This window comes from Coccidioides immitis, assembly GCF_000149335.2.
Source record: "Coccidioides immitis RS genomic scaffold supercont3.4, whole genome shotgun sequence".
Classification (NCBI taxonomy): domain Eukaryota; kingdom Fungi; phylum Ascomycota; class Eurotiomycetes; order Onygenales; family Onygenaceae; genus Coccidioides; species Coccidioides immitis.
In genome coordinates, this window is record NW_004504311.1 from 2,091,194 (window position 1) to 2,109,647 (window position 18,454).

Below are 18,454 nucleotides of genomic sequence, written 5' to 3' on the forward strand. Positions count from 1 at the left end.
TCCAACGCAGCATTACGGAGTAAATGCATGGACATAAAGTCTTGCTTTGTTGCCCAAGTCAAAGGAGATCCTCTGGGAATACTGAGAGGAATAACAACGATGCCAGTACAAGTCGACGCTCAGTGCATTCTTACGATCTTTTAAACTACCCTAAATCCATTAAGCTTGTTAGCATCTGCAGCTGCTTGACGACATCAAAGCTCGTTTTTGTTGGTTTAGATTGGTCAACTTATCAGCGGATTTGCTGGTCGGTATTCCAACGGCTGGCGCCGTCCGCCGCTAAACGCTAGTCCTCTTTAGGTCTAGGAGCGGCTGGCTGGGCGCTTCTGGAGGTGATGACGTAATGACAAGGTGGCTTTTGAAGCTTCAGCATCGACCGCGAGAACTCTTGTTGACTCGGCGATCTTTCGGGACAGATCTGGATTTCGCATTTTCTGCGGTAGATCTGGGACAATATCTGTACTCAGCGCTGTATGGGTGTGGTTACGTGTGTGCAGTACACGCTTGACAATGTCATCCCTTGTTGTTGTGGTTCCCGGATATCCCACCTTCCCGCCACCAAAGAGGGTGATTTCGTCATTCTATAGCTTGGTAGAGAAAACTTCTTTTATTGCCGAGCCTGCCTCCAACGCTTACTGATTTTAAATGGTGTGGAAATGGCCTCTGTCTCCTCTGGTTATTTGTGCCTTTTGAAACGACTCTTCCTAGGAAACCTTGCCCGGCTGCTGATAAACGTATGTGTTCGGATATCGCCTGCGCTCCTTTTTTTGGTCCTGGCCCTACTTTCATATCGGCCAACCAGCCCAAACAGAACCCGGTGCTCAATGATACCTAAGTGGATATGTGCTCTATGCCAGAACAAAATCAGCGTCAGCTCGGAACTGGCAAAGGATCCAGAAGCAACTCCTCGCGATGTAGTTGCTAGGTTCCTTGAAAGGGCGGACGGCCAGTCCCCCGGGGAGCCTAGGTCCGAAAAACTACCTGTTCCAGACTCTAAAGACTTAGAAGTTGCGTTTCAATGCGGGAAATGGGGCTCTCAGCGCCCAAGTGACCTTTTCCTTAAAGTGCGCCCTTTTTGGTTGTCGTGGAAACTGTGCGCGGCTAAGATAATGGGCAGATATACCAAGATGCTTTGTGCTCCCTTGCAAAAGACCTAATGTCTGGTCTCGTATCTCCGTCGCTGATGGGCAGCTGCGGCGTCGTGCCCATGACTATTATCGGACCATTGCCCGATATTTGCCGTCATATGTCCAATTGCATTGTGCGTGCTGAAAAAGAAGTCATTCTGATGACCAGTTATTGGATATATTCAGACAATTCGCGATTCCTGACCAATGCAATGAGGGAGTTGTCTCATCGTGCTGGTCTACGAGGGACGAAGGTGGTGATCAAGATGATGTATGATCGTGGCAACTTGAAGCAGGTATGCTGTCGGCAAGCACCAGGCGACCTTGTCGGGCTTGGTTTTAATTACAGATACTGTAGTTTTTGAACAATCGTCAACCGGTTTGCGCGAAGCAGGTTGTGAGCTCCAAAATACAGCTTCCTGGACCGCAAGAGATTCCGAACATTGATCTTCAAGTTCTAAATTACCACCGTCCTGTCGCCGGCACTCTGCACTCCAAATTTATGATTGTTGACAGAAAGGTCGCCCTTCTTGAGAGCAACAATATTCAAGTTCGCAATACACACAACAAGGTCGCACACATCATCATAGTTGAAATACTAACGAAATATAGGATAACGATAATCTTGAAATGATGGTCCGCTTCGAGGGCCCGATCGTTGACTCGTTTTACGATATGGCTCTCATTTCGTGGAGTGTTGCTCTGAATCCTCCTTTGCCCCTTATTGATACTCCAGCTGCATCTATGGCACCTCCGAGTTATCCATTTCTCTTTACAAATCACGGCCGAAATGATAGTGTATGGAGTAGCCAAGGAGATCCCGCGTACGATACCCTTTCAAATGCCCAAATCCAGATCTAACAGTAGCTTAAAGCACAATTTATGCGGAAAAGCCTGAAGACAAGCTTCTACCCGAACACACCCCCGATGAGCCGCATTACGATACAGATATTGTTGCTGAGACTGCCAGGATAACAGCATCACTCACACCACGCCCAGAGGAAACTAGGCGAGATTGCGTGACTCGACATCTGAGTACGTACTTCCACAACGACCTTTCACAGTTATTAATTGTTGCTTAGATATTGTTTCGAGACCAGGCATTACTGGTGACGCCCCTGAATGGGATGAAGAGGATCAAATGACACCATACATATTACATCCGCCTCATGAACCGTTCCCAATGGCCATGGTGAACCGGGAACCTTGGGGAGGTGGGTTAGCCTCTATCCATATTTCACCCAACTGCCGCCATTAGATCACTTACCTCCTGCAGCATTGAATCATTCTAGTATATACACTCCCCAGAATGCTGCTTTCCTAGCCGCAATCGGAAATGCCGAGCATTCCGTTTTCATCCAGACCCCAAACCTCAATGCGGAGCGTTTGCTTGCACCACTTCTCGATGCAGTCCGGCGCGGCGTCATAGTAACGTGCTTCCTTTGTTTGGGATACAACGATGCAGGTCAATTGCTCCCCTTCCAAAATGGAATCAATGAAATGACGTGCAATCGTCTTTATAATTCACTATCCACAAACGAGGATAAATCTAGACTACGTATCTATAATTATGTAGGCAAAGACCAGACCAGGCCTATCCACAACAAGTTCAAGAAGCGGAGCTGCCATATCAAGCTTATGATCATTGATGAAAAAGTTGCTATTCAAGGTTCGAGATCCCCAACTCATTTTTTCTCTCCCACTCTTGCTTTAAACCTTTCGAACTAGTATGTAATTTCTTACAGGCAGCGCAAATCTCGACACGCAATCATTCTTCCACAGCCAAGAAACCAACGTCCTTCTTGACTCTCCTCTGATCTGCCGGTCCTGGCTGGATGCCCTGTGCAGAAATCAAAACACTGCGACTTATGGAGCCGTGAGCAAGGTAGATGGATGCTGGCATGACCCAGAAACCGGAGAGATAGCGGTTGGCTCGATCGGGACCGATCCCGGGAGGTTTAGCTGGATGAGAGGGATCGTGGGGGCGATCAAGAGGGTCAGGGGTGTTGGTGGGTTTTGAGGAAACCCAGGAACATTGTCAGAGAAGCCAGCATATAGTGGTAGTGGCTGTCATTTAGCTTTCTAATTTCCTTTGCTGTGGGGTCCATTGTATTGATATATTGCTCTTGGACCTGTTTTGTGTTGACAAGGTTGGATTCTTGGAGATGTTAATGTTGGCATACAGCATTTGGAAACAGTCATTGCCAGATGCTGATCAAGTTTGTTCGTCCATGCTCCCTTTATTAGAGTTGGGTAGTGATGATGTAAATACAAAAGCTTAGCGGGATTATATACTGAACATAATGTTTATCAGCGCTCAGAACAGATGAGTACTTTCAAGCAAAGGAGAAACATTCAAAGGAGAGACAGAGCAGCAGAAACGACTTAGATTCTCCATTTTCCAAACAATCCATGGGATAACACCGAGAGAAAGCTAAAACCCACAAATACACGCAAGACAAGAGGCATGAGATGAGGTAGGACAATTAAAATAAAGGGGAATTAGATGGGAGTCCACAAAAGTATGTTGTAGGAAAGTATTATTAAGACACGTGTATATTACCAAATTCATGGCATGTCAGTTCATCTTTTGGTTTTTTTTCCCAAGTGAGAAATGCAGCAAGGACATAAAATCAGTTGGAATTAGTAGTTGTTTATTCAAAAGAGAATGCATAAAAAGGCAACATTATTAAAAAAAAATCATGCATAGATTAGTCCGGTCCCCGACCAGGATTATCAAAATCAAGTTGCAAGGTTAGTATGAAACAGGTGTGTGTTCCGAGAGTGGGCAAGCGGTGCTTGATTAGCACAAAGGATTTTACATATTTGCCAATTCGTGGTCGATTTGGCGATCAAGGAAGGCTTTTTTGTCGCCCGTCAATGTTGTCTGCAACCTTTGCTCAACAAGCGCTCGGACTACATGATCGTTAGCATATTTAATGGTCAGTGTGGTCAATATCAAATGTACGAACCTTGTTTCTTGGTCACACTGTCCAAATCCACCTCCGCAAGACAAGACCGGATAGCAGCTGTAATAGCAGTCTCGTCCGGTCCCTGATTTGGTGGATTTCTGAAATCGATCATGGTGCTGGCTGGCCGTGATAGGGGACTGCGCATACTCTGTCGCTGAGAGACTCCTGGATGGCTGTCGGGAGTAAGCATTCCAACTCCACTGAGACGGCTGGCATTGGCAGGATTATCTTGATAATGGCTTAGATTTCCAATCGACATGTGGCGGGAATTGCGAGCCTGGGGATTATCAGTGTATTGAGTGAACTGCGTCATATGGGAGTTTCTGTTGCCCGGAACAGCCAAAGGATTTGTAGAGTGCGGGAGGACATAGGGTGTGTGGTGCATGCCCTGATTAGGGAATCCGGTTAGAATCGTAGATGCTGGCTTCACTGACGAGTAAACCGAATGCATATCGTCCATCTCGAGCCCTCCGTCATCGTAATATTGCTGATGAGGCTTTTCCTGGCCCATGGAATTACCTCGGCGACCAGGAAGATTGTTCATGAGAGCATAGTCGTCCCAGCGTTGAAGAGGAATGCTTCGAGGATCAAATCCTTCGTCATCCACCGCAACGACTCGCTTATCACCCTTTTCGCCGAGGACAATACGGGTATTACCCCATGAGAAATTGTCTTGGTTCCAGAACGAATAAATGGGGAGGATAAAACTGTAAATTGGGTAGGCCATGATGTAGATGATCATCCATCCAATGTGTTGCCATTGACGTTTGATAATGAAAATGATGGCCTGTAAACCGTAGACGGCTGCGAGGATCGCGATTGAGATCACAGGGAATTGACCCGTGCCACTTGCCACACGATAGATGAGATATCCCAAGTATACTGTTGTCGCCGGGAGGATGATCGTACCAAACAGGTCGATGAACACAATAAAACGCATGCTAAAGCAACAGAAGCCGCACAAGTCCTTGAGGAACATTAATTCTGCCAGATTGTGGATCGTGGAATTGATCCAACGCCGTCTTTGTGAAAGCAAAACGCTCCAGGTTTCCGGTGCAGCTGTGCTGGCGTATGCGTCGGGGATGAACTTGTACGACATACTTGGGAAATGCTTGGTCATCAATGTCGTGAGGTATCGATCTTCTCCCAAGGATAAAAGGTTCTTCTTGTGCAGTGTATCAACATCACCGTCAGCATATTCGGCGATAACCTTGTCGGATATAATCAGTGGTCGGCCCTTGTCTGCTGTCCGGAGTCGATACATGCAGAAGCTGTGCGAAGAATTAGCGTGGTACTCAAGGACGTACATCAAAAAGGGGAAAAGACAACTTACCACCCTGGAAGACAGGTCACACTACCAAAGAGCGATTCGAAAGATTTTGCCAAATGATGAGAGATGTAATATTCATAGACCTGAATCATGGTCCACCAAGAACGCTCTTCATTTTGCAAGCTCGTCTCACCACAAATACCAGCAATTTTGGCGTCGTTCGCGCAGCTCGCAACAAGACGATTCAGCGAGTCCTCTCTAACACTAGTGTCGGCGTCGACCATGAACACGTATTCGTAAAGTTCTGGGTCGACACCAATTACGTTGTTGATTTGATGGAACATTTCCAGTTCCAGTGGAGACATGAGCGAGCGATGGTGCACGCGGTTCAAGAAATTAAGAAGCATAACCTGCGAATCACGCTTTCCACGGTTTCCTGGCTTCGACTTGCCCTGTTCGGATTGCTTTCCGACTTTGACGACGACAATGTATGGAACAACATTTCCTTCATATTCGTAAAGGCCGGAGTAGACCTTGCCATAGTTAAGCTGTTCGCTTCCAACGCCAACTGACTTGAACGGAAGGGCTGGCGGATCAATCTTTGGGTCAACGCCCAAAATGTCCAGCACAATCTTCGGCGTAGGCCTGTCGTTACCTCCACCAACAATCATACCATCGCAGACGACACAGATGAGTTTTCGTTTGTTGTCATATTGCAGTGCTGTAAGCGAATCAAGTCCCTTGCGAAGCTGATCCTCACCTTCTGTATACGCCGGCACAAGGCAGATGACGAATTTATCCTGAGGTGAGGGTCGCCGTTTGGTTCCCAGCTGGAGAGCCGCAAGGAACTTGATGAGAATAACGGAACAAAGAATAATGGTGAACGCCAGAAGAATGTAGTTGTTGACCTCACATCGGGGTGTTTCTCTGAAATCTAATATGCCAACGTAAAATTGGTTGTTAAGACAAGTCATACTCTTTCGGAAGTCATCTGTGTCTCGCCATTGTTCCGTAATGTCGGCACCAGCATTATTTTTAAACAGGTCGGTTACGGCTCGAGGAAGGAAGTCGTATTGTTTCAGGTTGTTCTGCACTCCAACGGTATAAAAGTAGTCGGTCAAGTCGTAAACTCTTCCATTGATGGATGCCCATTGCCTAGAGCGCTCTTCGGCTTCCTGGGGTAAGGACTTCCTCGAATGCACCAGATCTCCTTTGTAATACTCCTTCATTCTGGGCAAAAAGGTCCTTGCATACCAATCAATTCTTCTCAGTGCAAGAGTAGGATCGGGTTGGAATTCGGGACCAGCCTTATGGACAGCCTGTGGGAATTCAACAGCACTCGTGTCATTGTGTTGCAATTCAATTTGCTTGCCAATATCAAATCCAGGACAAGCGTAAGAAAGGGGCAACGGGAAATACGCGTCCATATTCTTCCCAGCAAAATGTATCATCTGATCTTTTGTTGTGGGATATCGGTTAGTGGTGTGAGTAATCTTCCAAAACTTGCTTATATCGTAGACCTTCCCGTGGACGCTGACATAGAAATCATTTTCGCCCTGATGATAGCTAACCTCTTTATCCGTCCAGACTTTGTCTTTGTTCGGACAGAGTAGGTCACCGAGGAAGACGATGTAGAATACAATTGAAGCGTTGAGAAGGAAAATAAGGAGGATGAGAGTCACTTTTTCACGCCAGGCCATTCGAACGTCTGGGCGCTTCATCCGACCCACGAAACGAAGAACAAATGATGGAATCCAAAATGTGACAGCCCATACAAAAGCAGACCAAACGCGGCGGCTGGTTGGTATTTTCTTCTCCTCGATCTTTTTCGGGTCTCCAAACTCGGGATCGAAAGCGGTCCATTTACCAAGGTCTTGATCGTAATAAACGTTTTCATGTTGTCGGTCGTCACCCTTGGGTCCAAGGCCGTAGTCTCCAGACGAAACCTGAACAGGCTGAGATACGGTAGTAGGCGCAATGGAGCGAGTTCCTCCAAGGGCGCTAGGTGCTCTTGGCATTTGTGATTGGCGATTCACGAGGTTCTCTCGGCTGCCTAAAGTGCTCATGTTATCCGGGGGGAAGAATCCACTTGCCGTCGCTGGTGACGGAGCTCCGTAGGTTCCATCGAAGGGAGTAGTAGCCGCCGGGGTGGCGAAGGGATTTACAGGTGCCGTTGGAATTTTCAAGTCGAGCATCGATTCTGCCTCCCACCAAGCCCCTTCACGCATCCAGATTCTCTCCCTTGCGACTACAACGTCACCGTTACTCCAGCCTCGTTCAATGATCCAATTTTCCACGCCATCTTTGCCTTCGTGGCAGCCAAGAAGAGCATATCGACTAACGAATTCGTCAACGTCAAAGTCGGCGGTGAAGTCGAGATGTTTGTTGCGGCGATTGGCCCATTCAGCAAGTCTCCAAGCACGTAGTTGACGCGAAACTGTCCCTGCTGACCACGCCGAGCTGACCGAGGGTAGAGATGCGATTGCTGCCGGGTGGTCATCGACCGGGTGCATTGAGAGGTGATACCAGACCCTGCTGCTACCAAGAGTAGCATTGAGGTCGAAGCGTCCCCTTCTGCCAAAGTTCAGATCTCTTCCTTCGTCAGGATATAGCACCTTTTTCAGGAAAGCCCCGGATTCTAATTCGACTCCAACTTTCTCAAGCACTCCTTGTATTTTGTCTCGTTCCCGTTCTCGTAGGCGACCAGCATTGCCACCCATGATACCCAGCTCAGGTTCCACCTCAGCTACGGCATTTTCCATTTCCTTAACGATAGCATGACCTGGGTTAACCATGTTGATTCCATCCTCTTTCATTTCAGCATTTATGCCGAGAGAATCATCAAATACGCCCCGCAGAGCGACAGCTTTTCCTAGTGCCTCGTCCGGGATATCCACAACAGTGATGCTAACCGTATCTCCACTTTCTTCTTCACTTAGAGGTGTTCGAGCACTGGGTCTGCCATCGCTCGAACCATTATCATGCGAGGCATGTAACTCCAGGCGAATGGCTTCGTTCGCTTTCGAAATGACCCAGTCAAGGAGGGTCTCGTATAAACCCAAGACGAGCGACTCTCGGTCTTCTGTCGAGCAGTTTTTTAGAAGAACGATAGGATCGACATTGAGAAGGCCCCCGATGTCCTCGCAGAGGTCTTCCAATTCGTCTTCTTCGACGAGGAACCCCGCGGTGTTGCCCAATTTAAGCAAACCGGCTAGGACTGAGAGCAAGCTGCGATGGGCCGCTCCTTTGATGCCGATAGCTTTGAGATTGGCTCGGAAATCCTCTGCGGCGGCGCCATCGTCGGTTGTAGGGAGGTAGGATGGTGGATCGTAAGTTTGAGACCTGTTAAGAAAGGAATACGCCTCTGGTTTTTTCAGGCCGAGGAACTCTCTTTCTGCCGGTGTCGATGCCGAGGAGAGGAGGTAGTAAAAGACATCAAATGCACGATAGCCAGGTTCGGATGGAATCCTCGCGAGCCCATCGGTGATGTTGACACCAGATGTCGACAGTGCTAAGTTTACATCAGTGACTCTTCCTGTCAGGGCGAACGTGTAAGTCACGGCAAAGGAAGAGTAGAGCAAGCGGGCGGGGTTGAACGGGGTGACTTGAGAAACGAAGGGTCGAATTGCGGCTAGGGCTGTATAGGCTATCTCCGGTGTGGGTAATGGCAAGGATGCCAAAAAGGCTGGAAGGAGGGAGGGTGTATTTTGATGCGACGAGCTAAATACAGAGTTGTTAGCTGTTTGGGGCGAAACTATAGGAATATGTCAAGACAAACCATAATACAATACACCCATCCTCTGCTCTCCGTCGGGCATGCTCCCACGCTCTCCGTGCTACGTTAAGATCTATAGTGCCGCCCAGCTCGCCATTGTGCCCTGGCGTAGTAGCTGTTAAAGCGGTGTTCACGACTATGCTCGTTGCAGAGTCAAGCTGATAAGGTTGTCCGGAGAGATAGCAGGTATGAAGGGCGTTGAGCAGCGTGGTGGTCGAGACCTGTGATGCTTGCTGTCCGGCGGGGCGGGGCCCTGGACCGGACGATGAGGTAGAATATACTGACATGCGGTTCGCCATGGTTATCGAGCCAGGCCGTTAGCTGGCGGGCGACTCGGGTTCGGTTGGTACGAAACGGGCGGTCTTCCTTTCAGATAACGATGACGGTTGAATATCAAACGGGTGGCACGATTGTCCCTTTTTTTGGGGGGGAGGTTTGGAAGTTGCGTTTCCGCAACCGGCCACTGGATAGAGAAGGGTGATGTCGGTGCAAGGTCTGCGGTAGATACTTTTCCGAGATCTATGGGTGATAGATCTTCTTTGCGGGCAGCCAGGGCATATCTCGACTGCTCTACAACGACGTAGACAAAAAAAAACGAAGGTGATATGAAGCCGAAAGACAAACCGGGGGAAGAAAAAAAAAAGCCTCAGGGTCTCCCTCGCTCTACTCAACGAAGCAAAGCAAGTGAGGTAAGCAGCAAGGAATAAACGAAAGACAGGAAGATTCAGGATGGCCAGACAGGGCAGCGAAGGTTGCTGATGTTGCTCTTGACGGTGATCCTTTGCTCGTCGAGAAGCCTGTCAGGCCTGTCTCACTTCTGGTACTTGTTGCGTTACGGCATGCAGGTCACGTATTTACACATACGAACAGTTACAGTACATATAGTTACATAAGCCAAAATACCAGGTGCCTGAAATCCTAATCGGAGCGGTCGATGGGCTTTTTTCTTTTTTTTTTCCTTTTTTTTCTTTTTCTTGACCACAATGAATCACAGAGGAGGATGATGATATGGCTGATGCGAGTCAGTTGGGATTCAACGTCGAGACCCGTCACTTGACAGCGGCGGGAAATCCTGAAGAATTCGTCGACTCCGTGGACCGCAAGCGAGGCTGAGCCGCCAAGATCTCTGAAAAAGGTGTGTCCAAATATAACAACAAAAGGGTTGTGGCGGGAAAACCAGAGAAAATCGGTCAAGCCCGCATGCTCTTCGTCTCTGCAAAACCGGATCGAGTGGGCACATGAAAGTCTTATGTTTCAGTTGGCTGCGAGCTCCACAGACCTTGGGTGGCTCCTCGGGGAAACCCATCCCACCATCTCAACCCTCAATGTCTCACAAACCCTCCCAACCCTCGCCTCGCTGGAAAGAAATTCACGGTCATTCGTTTATAAGCTGTAAAAATTTTCATAGTTCTCCTGTGCAGGGAAGCACGGGTTCTTCAGGCTCGATCCTGGGATGATCTGGGACGATGAAACGCCTCCCTGGCTAATTTCGATCCGCAAAGTTGATCTCGCCGGGGGAGAAACAAAGAACCAAAATACCAAAATACAACAAAAAGGGGGAAAGGGGGGATCACGTGAACGGCGTGGGAAGAGGCCGCTGACATCAGCAAATGCGGGGGCTGTGATTGGTGGTCTTGGTCCAAATCCCGGCACTATTCCCGAAGCGGAAAGTAAGGGTCCGGAATGGCGTGCACGGACCAGCAGGCGGTTTCTGGTGGCGAGCGCAGAGTCAATTGGCTGGCTGTGCCTGTGTGCCCTTGTTGGTTGGTGCCAGCTGGTGCCGGGCCAATGCCAGCACCTCAAACCGCGGCGCTGGGGGGGGTAAAAGGGAAAAAATTAAAAAAAGAGAAAAAAAAAAAAAGAAATGGTCTCTCTAGGGCAGATCAGGTGCTGCTCACCACCAAGAGAGAATCTGCTGCAAGCTTTTTTTTTTTTTTTTCTTTGCACTGGCTGTCTTCCTCTGTCTGCTCGACCCTCCCAGCTAATGTAATGGGTCGATCGCGGCTCCGCTTTCTCTCGATTAACTCATGTCCTTTTCTTTTCCTCCTTCCCCGAACCGTAATGACGACTCGAACGAGTGGTACGGTACTAGCGTAACCTTGTTTCCAAAGACGGTCGCGTAGCCTGGCCAATGGAATCGCCGTAGATCCAAGTTATAAACGTAAATTTCAAGACACCGTACTTTCTGGTATGTGGTATCGATACCGGTTTCAAAGGCGAGTTTACATCTTACCAGTTTTGTCCTCCACGTTATCGACGACGACAACGACTATTCCATTCCAACGACATCGCAATCCCCGGCGTGGTTTTCTCTGCAGAAGGGCACTCGTTTCCTTTCCCTTCGGAGCACACCCACCCTCCCATCGTTTGATTCACTCGTTACTGTGGCTTCTGTTAACGCTCCCGCTGCTTTGTCCGTTCAAACTCGAAAAGTCCCCAGCAGCACCACCGCTCGCTCGACGGCCTCTTGTGGTTCTACTTTCTCCAAGGGTTGCTTTTCGATAGCCGTCACTCAATTCTCACATCTACCCATTTTCATCCTTGTTTTTCCCTTTTCTTTTCTTTTCTCTTTTGGCACTTTTTCCCTGGCCCTTCTGGCTCCGCTTGCAGTGACTTTCTTGTTTGCGCCTGTCGTCAGCCCTCCCGTCATTCATGCCTGGACCCATTGCTCTTGCTTAGATTTCCGTCCCGATCTCGCCGTTCTTGCGGTTGAGCAGACCTATTCTTCGTTGTTGTTCCTAGCTTCGTGCCAAATCCGCGGAGCACCACGGTTGTAGTTTACCATGGCGGCGGCCCCGTCCCATGCCCAGTCGTCTCTCCCCTCGCTGCCCCATCACCTGCAGTCCGACACTCAACTGACGGCCCACCTTGCCAGCCGGTAAGAGATGATATCGTGTTTCTCAAAGTTGTGTTGTGCGTTCAAATTTTTACTGACCTATATCATCTATCTCTTAGATTCCATGTCTCCCTCCCCACAGCTCGCCTTTCTTCGCATGCTCTGATATGCCTGAATACGTATACATCCTCAACAAAAGGTCCTGATGGACTCAAGGAAGGAAGCGCCATGGGGGAGGCGGAGGATTTGGCAAGGCGAGCCTGGACAAGATTGGGGTCAAGGGGGGAAAATCAAGCTGTTGTTTTCCTGTATGTATCCCTAGTTGGTGCTCGCAACATATTCTCGACGTCGAATCCCTCTCTCTCCCTCTTTCTAACACACTTTTTTTTGCGATGCTGATCTGTCGCAGAGGTGAATCTGGCTCAGGCAAAACAACTATTCGATCTCACCTGTTATCTTCGCTCCTCTCATTCACCTCAACCCCGCTATCTACCAAGTTGTCCCTTGCGGCATTTGTTTTTGACACACTGACAACTACAAAAACCGTTACTACGCCAACTGCGTCAAAAGCCGGTCTCTTTTTCGAGCTACAATATGATGCATCGTCCACCGTAAATCCGACTTTGATTGGTGGGAAGCTTTTGGATCACCGGCTGGAGCGGAGCAGAATAGCGTCTGTTCCTACGGGAGAGCGAAGTTTTCATGTTTTGTATTACCTTCTGGCGGGGACCAGTCCGGCCGAAAAGACACATTTAGGTCTTTCTAGTTCAGGCGATGTTATCTCGAGTGGCCCAACCAAGCGATCTTCATCCCAAGCGTCACACAAGCGCTGGCGATATCTCGGCCACCCGACCCAATTAAAGGTCGGAATCAACGATGCGGAAGGATTCCAGCACTTTAAGACGGCATTGCGGAAACTGGAATTCCCCCGAAGCGAGATCGCAGAAATTTGCCAAATCCTGGCTTGTATCCTGCATATCGGACAACTTGAATTCACCACAGGTCAGGCTACGAGGACAGGGGCGGATGAAAGTGGTGGATATTCGCACGAGGGCGGTGAGACCATCACCGTCGTCAAAAACAAGGATGTTCTAAGTATTGTTGCCGCCTTCCTTGGTCTGAGTGTCGATGAACTTGAAACAAGTTTGGGATATAAGACGAAGACAATCCATAAAGAACGGGTAACCGTTATGCTTGATCCCCAGGGCGCCCGAACAAACGCAGATGGGTTTGCAAGAACACTCTATGCTCTTCTAGTTGCCTATGTGATTGAAAACATCAATCAGCGGATCTGCGCTGCCGAGGATGCCGTGGCTAACACCATTTCCGTTGTTGATTTCCCTGGTTTTGCCCAGATGTCTACGACAAATTCGACCTTGGATCAATTGCTGAACAATGCTGCTACCGAGTCCCTTTATCATTATTGTTTGCAAAACTTCTTTGAGCGTCAGGCAGATATGTTGGAAACAGAAGAGGTCAACGTCCCAGCAACCAGCTATTTTGACAACTCCGATGCCGTTAAGGGCCTTTTGAAACACGGCAACGGTCTCCTCTCCATTTTGGACGATCAAACCAAGCGCGCCCGAACCGACTTGCAGTTCCTCGAGAGTATTCGCAAACGGTTCGAGAATAAAAACCCAGCTATAGCTGTTGGTAGCTCGACCGCAATTCTCCCAGGCAGCAACTTTGCTACGCAAAACGCTGCCGCTGTATTCACAGTGAGGCATTTTGCAGGGGAAGTTGATTACCCCGTTAAGGGCCTAATTGAAGAAAATGGTGATCTGGTATCTGGCGACCTCCTTAACCTCATTAGCTCTACGAAGAGTGGATTTGTTCGGGAACTGTTCGGTCAAGAAGCATTGCAAACGATCCACCATCCCAAGGAAAGGAATGCTATCATGCAAGCTCAAGTCAGCTCGAAACCATTGAGAATGCCGAGCATGGCACGGCGGAAAATGAGCAGACCTTCAAGGTTTACGTCTTTTGGATCTCAGTCCGAAGCTGACGACACCGATGACTTTGCTAGTACGTCTACCAGTACGAAGAAGGGCGGATCTAGCAGTAAGAAAGGGTCGGTGGCTGGTGCTCCAAAACAGGGCGCAGCTGGCCAGTTCCTCGCTTCTCTTGACAATATAACCAAATCCTTATCAGCGTCAAATGTGAACCCTTATTTTGTCTTCTGCCTTAAGCCAAATGACAGGCGGATTGCAAATCAGTTTGATAGCAAATGCGTCCGGACCCAAGTGCAGACGTTGGGGATTGCCGAGATCAGCCAACGTCTCCGCAATGCGGACTTCTCTGTATTCTTACCATTTGCTGAATTCCTTGGGCTTGCAGAAGCAGAATCGATCATTGTTGGGAGTGACAAGGAAAAGTCGCAGCTCATCGTTGATGAGAAGAGGTGGCCAACCAACGAGGCACGCGTTGGCAGCACTGGTGTCTTCCTGAGTGAAAGATGCTGGGCAGATCTGGCCAAAGTTGGCGAGCGAGTTCTTCCAAGTTATAGTGGAGAAGGTACTGATGATGGCAGAGATGGCCTTCTCCATGTTGGCGGCAACCAATATGGAGATTCCAAAGTCCGTCTCTTGCCTTCTGGAGACTCCACCCCTGGAGCGTTTATATACGGGGATGATAAGCAAGGATACTTCGGCAGCCGGGAATTGGATGCACGGTCGGATGCTGGCGCATCTGCCTTTAATTCAGGTGATATGTTCAAGAATTTGGAAACCCGTGAGCAAATGGCAGAGCGAAGCAACGAGAAAGAGATGGTTGAAGTGGAGGACGTCATCGTCTCGGGAAGCCGCAAACGCTGGCTTGCGCTCGTTTATCTGTTGACCTTTTATATCCCTGATTTCTTGATCAAGTGGGTCGGGAGAAAGAAGAGAAAGGACGTGCGTGTCGCTTGGCGTGAAAAATTCGCTATCAACCTTCTTATATGGTTGAGCTGTGGCTTTGTGGTATTTTTCATTATCCTTTTCCCGCGATTGATCTGTCCGACGCAACACGTTTTCTCCGCTGAAGAACTTTCGTCTCACGATGGGAAAGGCAACCATAACGCATATACCGCCATTCGAGGAGAAGTATTTGACTTGGGCTCTTTTATACCTGCCCATTACCCGGGTATTGTTCCTCGATCGGCGCTGATAAAGTATGCTGGAATTGATGCTACGCATTTATTCCCTGTGCAGGTTTCTGCGCTTTGTCGGGGTAAAGGCGGCTCACAACGGCCCATTGATCCTTCAGTGCTGTTCGACTTCACTCCCACCAATATATCGGGTTCTGCGAACGTTGTTAGCGGAAACGACAAAAATTTCCTGTACCATGACTTCAGACACTTCAGAAATGATACTCGACCAACCTGGTACTTTCAGCAAATGCGATACCTACGGGCAAACTACAAAAAAGGAGAGATTGGCTACACTAAGAGCCATCTCAAGACGCTTGCTGAGAAGGAGTCTCAGTACATCGGAGTCATAAATGGGGTGGTTTATGACTTCACTGACTACATGATTGGAGGTCGAATTACTAGAGACAAAGACGGTAAACCGAAACCAGGTGTCGACGTGGATTTCATGGATTCCCGAGTTGTCGATTTGTTCCAGCAAAAATCCGGGCATGATCTGACCGAGTACTTCAACAGACTTCCCCTCAGCAGCACACTGCGTTACGATATGGAAGTCTGCCTCAACAACCTCTTCAAAGTCGGAGCCCTAGACACCCGAAATTCGACGCAGTGCCTCTTCTCTCAATATTTTGTGCTTGCGTGTTCGGCTCTCCTGGCGAGTATCATTGGTTTTAAGTTCTTGGCTGCATTGCAGTTTGGAAGAAAGAATGTCCCAGAAAACCTTGATAAGTTTATCATTTGCCAGGTACCAGCGTATACAGAAGATGAGGAGTCTCTCCGTCGTGCGATTGACTCGATGGCCCGGATGAAATACGATGATAAACGGAAGCTCCTCGTGGTTATTTGCGACGGTATGATCATTGGACAGGGCAATGACCGCCCCACGCCTCGAATCGTCCTTGATATCCTTGGTGTCCCAGAGACTGTTGACCCCGAACCACTCAGCTTTGAAAGTTTAGGAGAAGGCATGAGGCAGCACAACATGGGCAAGGTTTACTCCGGACTGTACGAAGTGCAAGGTCACATTGTTCCATTTTTGGTAGTGGTTAAAGTTGGCAAGCCGTCTGAGGTTTCTCGACCTGGTAACCGCGGAAAACGTGATTCTCAAATGCTTCTGATGCGCTTCCTCAACCGCGTCCATTACAACGCACCGATGAGCCCGCTTGAACTGGAAATGCATCATCAGGTCCGCAATATTATTGGTGTAAACCCGACATTCTACGAGTTTATCTTACAGGTTGATGCGGATACCGTTGTTGCGCAAGATTCTGCTACTCGAATGGTCGCCTCATTCTTGCATGATACGAGAGTGATTGCACTCTGCGGAGAGACAGCCCTTAACAACGCCAAATCTTCCATGATCACGATGATTCAAGTCTACGAATACTGGATCTCCCACAACTTGACGAAAGCCTTCGAAAGTCTTTTTGGCTCTGTGACCTGTTTACCAGGTTGTTTCAGTATGTACCGCATCCGTGCCGCCGATACAGGCAAGCCACTCTTCGTCAGCAAGGAAGTTGTAGATGCCTATGGAGAGATTCGTGTTGATACGCTTCACATGAAAAACTTGCTCCATCTGGGAGAGGATCGATATCTGACCACCCTACTTCTGAAGCACCATCCGAAATATAAGACCAAATATATTTTCAATGCGCATGCATGGACTGTTGCTCCTGACAGCTGGGCCGTCTTCTTGTCCCAACGTCGCAGATGGATCAATTCGACTGTCCACAACTTGATCGAGCTCATTCCTCTGCAACAACTGTGCGGGTTCTGCTGCTTCAGTATGAGGTTTGTTGTTTTTGTGGATCTTCTCAGTACAATCATTCAACCTGTGACCGTCGCCTATATTGTCTACCTCATTGTACTCCTGGCTATGAACACCGGCATCATTCCAATCACAGCATTCATTTTGCTCGGAGCGATCTACGGTCTGCAGGCTATTATTTTCATTCTCCGCCGCAAATGGGAAATGGTAGGATGGATGATAATTTATCTCCTTGCCATGCCTGTGTTCTCGTTGGGTCTGCCTCTCTATGCTTTTTGGCATATGGATGACTTCACATGGGGTAATACTCGTATTGTCACTGGTGAGAAAGGCCGTAAGGTCGTTATCACGGATGAGGGAAAGTTTGATCCAGCTTCAATTCCTAAGAAGAAGTGGGAGGAGTATCAAGCTGAGCTCTGGGAAGCCCAGACGCATCGTGATGACCAGTCGGAAGTCTCTGGATACTCCTATCGAACAAAGTCGTACCACCCAGCAATGTCGGAATATGGATATCCCGCCACAAGACCAGCTTCTCACCTGGATTACAACCGCCATTCGCGGCTATCTCTGCCCACTTCTGAACTCCTCGGTCGTGGCTCAGACCTCGAAATGACTGACTTCGCCGGTCTTCCGACCGACGATGCGTTGCTAGCCGAGATCAGAGACATTCTGAGAACGGCTGACTTGATGACCGTTACGAAGAAGAGCGTCAAACAAGAACTTGAACGGAGATTTAACATCCCGCTGGACGCAAAACGAGCGTACATTAATTCTGGTAAGTTCCCTTCCAAACCAGCTCGAGAAATATGGCTGTTCTGGCAAAATACTAACTTACTTCTGTAGCGACTGAAGCAGTTCTTTCAGGCCAACTCTAAAAAGCAGTTCAATTGCAAATATTTGCTCGGTATTTTTCTTGAATCTTTTGTTCTATTTTCAGCATGCACAAATTATAATCCTTATCATTTTGAATAATAATTGTTTGGACAATGAGCACAATTCTCTAATCAAGCATGTTCTTCAGTCCTTTTCTCCCTCAACGAACTAATAATACATGTGCTATCTTGTTTCACTTATCTTTCTTGTTATGGTGTTTGTATGGAGCATTGTATTATTGTGCTATTTGAAAGCTGGTCGATCTCATACATGGTCTCTTGGTCTCTCCTTTACATTTGTGTTGGGCATGATTTTTCTTTTTTTTTTTGGTCTCTCCCTCTCTCTGAAATGAAGGTATATATATATCCACACTCCGTACAGTAGAGCAAATTTGTTTGATACACCCAGTGTTTCCTCTTACATATGTTCCTAAATGGTTGAATTCGCATTGCTGGTTTGCGCAAGGTCGCGCGTATAATGAACGCCTGTACCCATTGTGAAATATCTTGTTAACATGCAGACTAAGTACCATAATTCACTTTAACCTTGCTAAACATTGCTTTTAAAACTACCTATGTTATACCTGTCCTATGTATAAGGTAGTCTAGGAACAGAAAAGGGCCAGGATACTCTGTAGTCTCCCTTGATTGTCGAACTGAATATTATGTTCCTTCAATCAAATAACCAAACTTCCATGGTCCCAAACATA

The 18,454-nt window shown here is 48.1% G+C and overlaps 3 protein-coding genes across 3 annotated transcripts; 2 read left to right on the forward strand and 1 right to left on the reverse strand.

Annotated features, from left to right (window-relative positions):
- Positions 1-679: 679 nt before the first annotated feature.
- Positions 680-4,036, forward strand: CIMG_05020 (phospholipase D active site-containing protein). Its single transcript, XM_001245578.2, has 8 exons — positions 680-1,064; positions 1,118-1,423; positions 1,486-1,677; positions 1,740-1,951; positions 2,002-2,162; positions 2,210-2,341; positions 2,404-2,796; positions 2,873-4,036. The coding sequence occupies exons 1-8, from the start codon at positions 825-827 to the stop codon at positions 3,145-3,147; spliced, it is 1,911 nt and encodes a 636-aa protein (XP_001245579.2). The 5' UTR covers positions 680-824; the 3' UTR covers positions 3,148-4,036.
- CIMG_05021 (class V chitin synthase) lies at positions 2,880-9,443 on the reverse strand (the record flags this gene model as incomplete). Its single annotated transcript, XM_001245579.2, has 4 exons — positions 2,880-4,043; positions 4,100-5,370; positions 5,433-9,089; positions 9,148-9,443. The coding sequence occupies 4 exons, from the start codon at positions 9,441-9,443 to the stop codon at positions 3,946-3,948; spliced, it is 5,322 nt and encodes a 1,773-aa protein (XP_001245580.1). The 3' UTR covers positions 2,880-3,945.
- A 1,985-nt stretch (positions 9,444-11,428) lies between these two features.
- On the forward strand, positions 11,429-18,247 carry CIMG_05022 (chitin synthase 5). Its single transcript, XM_001245580.2, has 4 exons — positions 11,429-12,022; positions 12,100-12,288; positions 12,390-17,647; positions 17,716-18,247. Exons 1-4 carry the CDS (start codon positions 11,928-11,930, stop codon positions 17,745-17,747), a joined length of 5,574 nt encoding a protein of 1,857 aa, XP_001245581.1. The 5' UTR covers positions 11,429-11,927; the 3' UTR covers positions 17,748-18,247.
- The last annotated feature ends 207 nt before the right edge of the window (positions 18,248-18,454 follow it).

Coding starts and splice junctions, on each gene's coding strand:
- CIMG_05020 (XM_001245578.2), top strand. CDS start 825: ATGATACCTAAGTGGATATGTGCTCTATGCCAGAACAAAATCAGCGTC. Junction 1,424..1,485: donor ATCGTGGCAACTTGAAGCAG/GTATGCTGTCGG, acceptor CAGATACTGTAG/TTTTTGAACAATCGTCAACC. Junction 2,797..2,872: donor TGAAAAAGTTGCTATTCAAG/GTTCGAGATCCC, acceptor AATTTCTTACAG/GCAGCGCAAATCTCGACACG.
- CIMG_05022 (XM_001245580.2), top strand. CDS start 11,928: ATGGCGGCGGCCCCGTCCCATGCCCAGTCGTCTCTCCCCTCGCTGCCC. Junction 12,023..12,099: donor ACGGCCCACCTTGCCAGCCG/GTAAGAGATGAT, acceptor TCTATCTCTTAG/ATTCCATGTCTCCCTCCCCA. Junction 17,648..17,715: donor ACGAGCGTACATTAATTCTG/GTAAGTTCCCTT, acceptor TTACTTCTGTAG/CGACTGAAGCAGTTCTTTCA.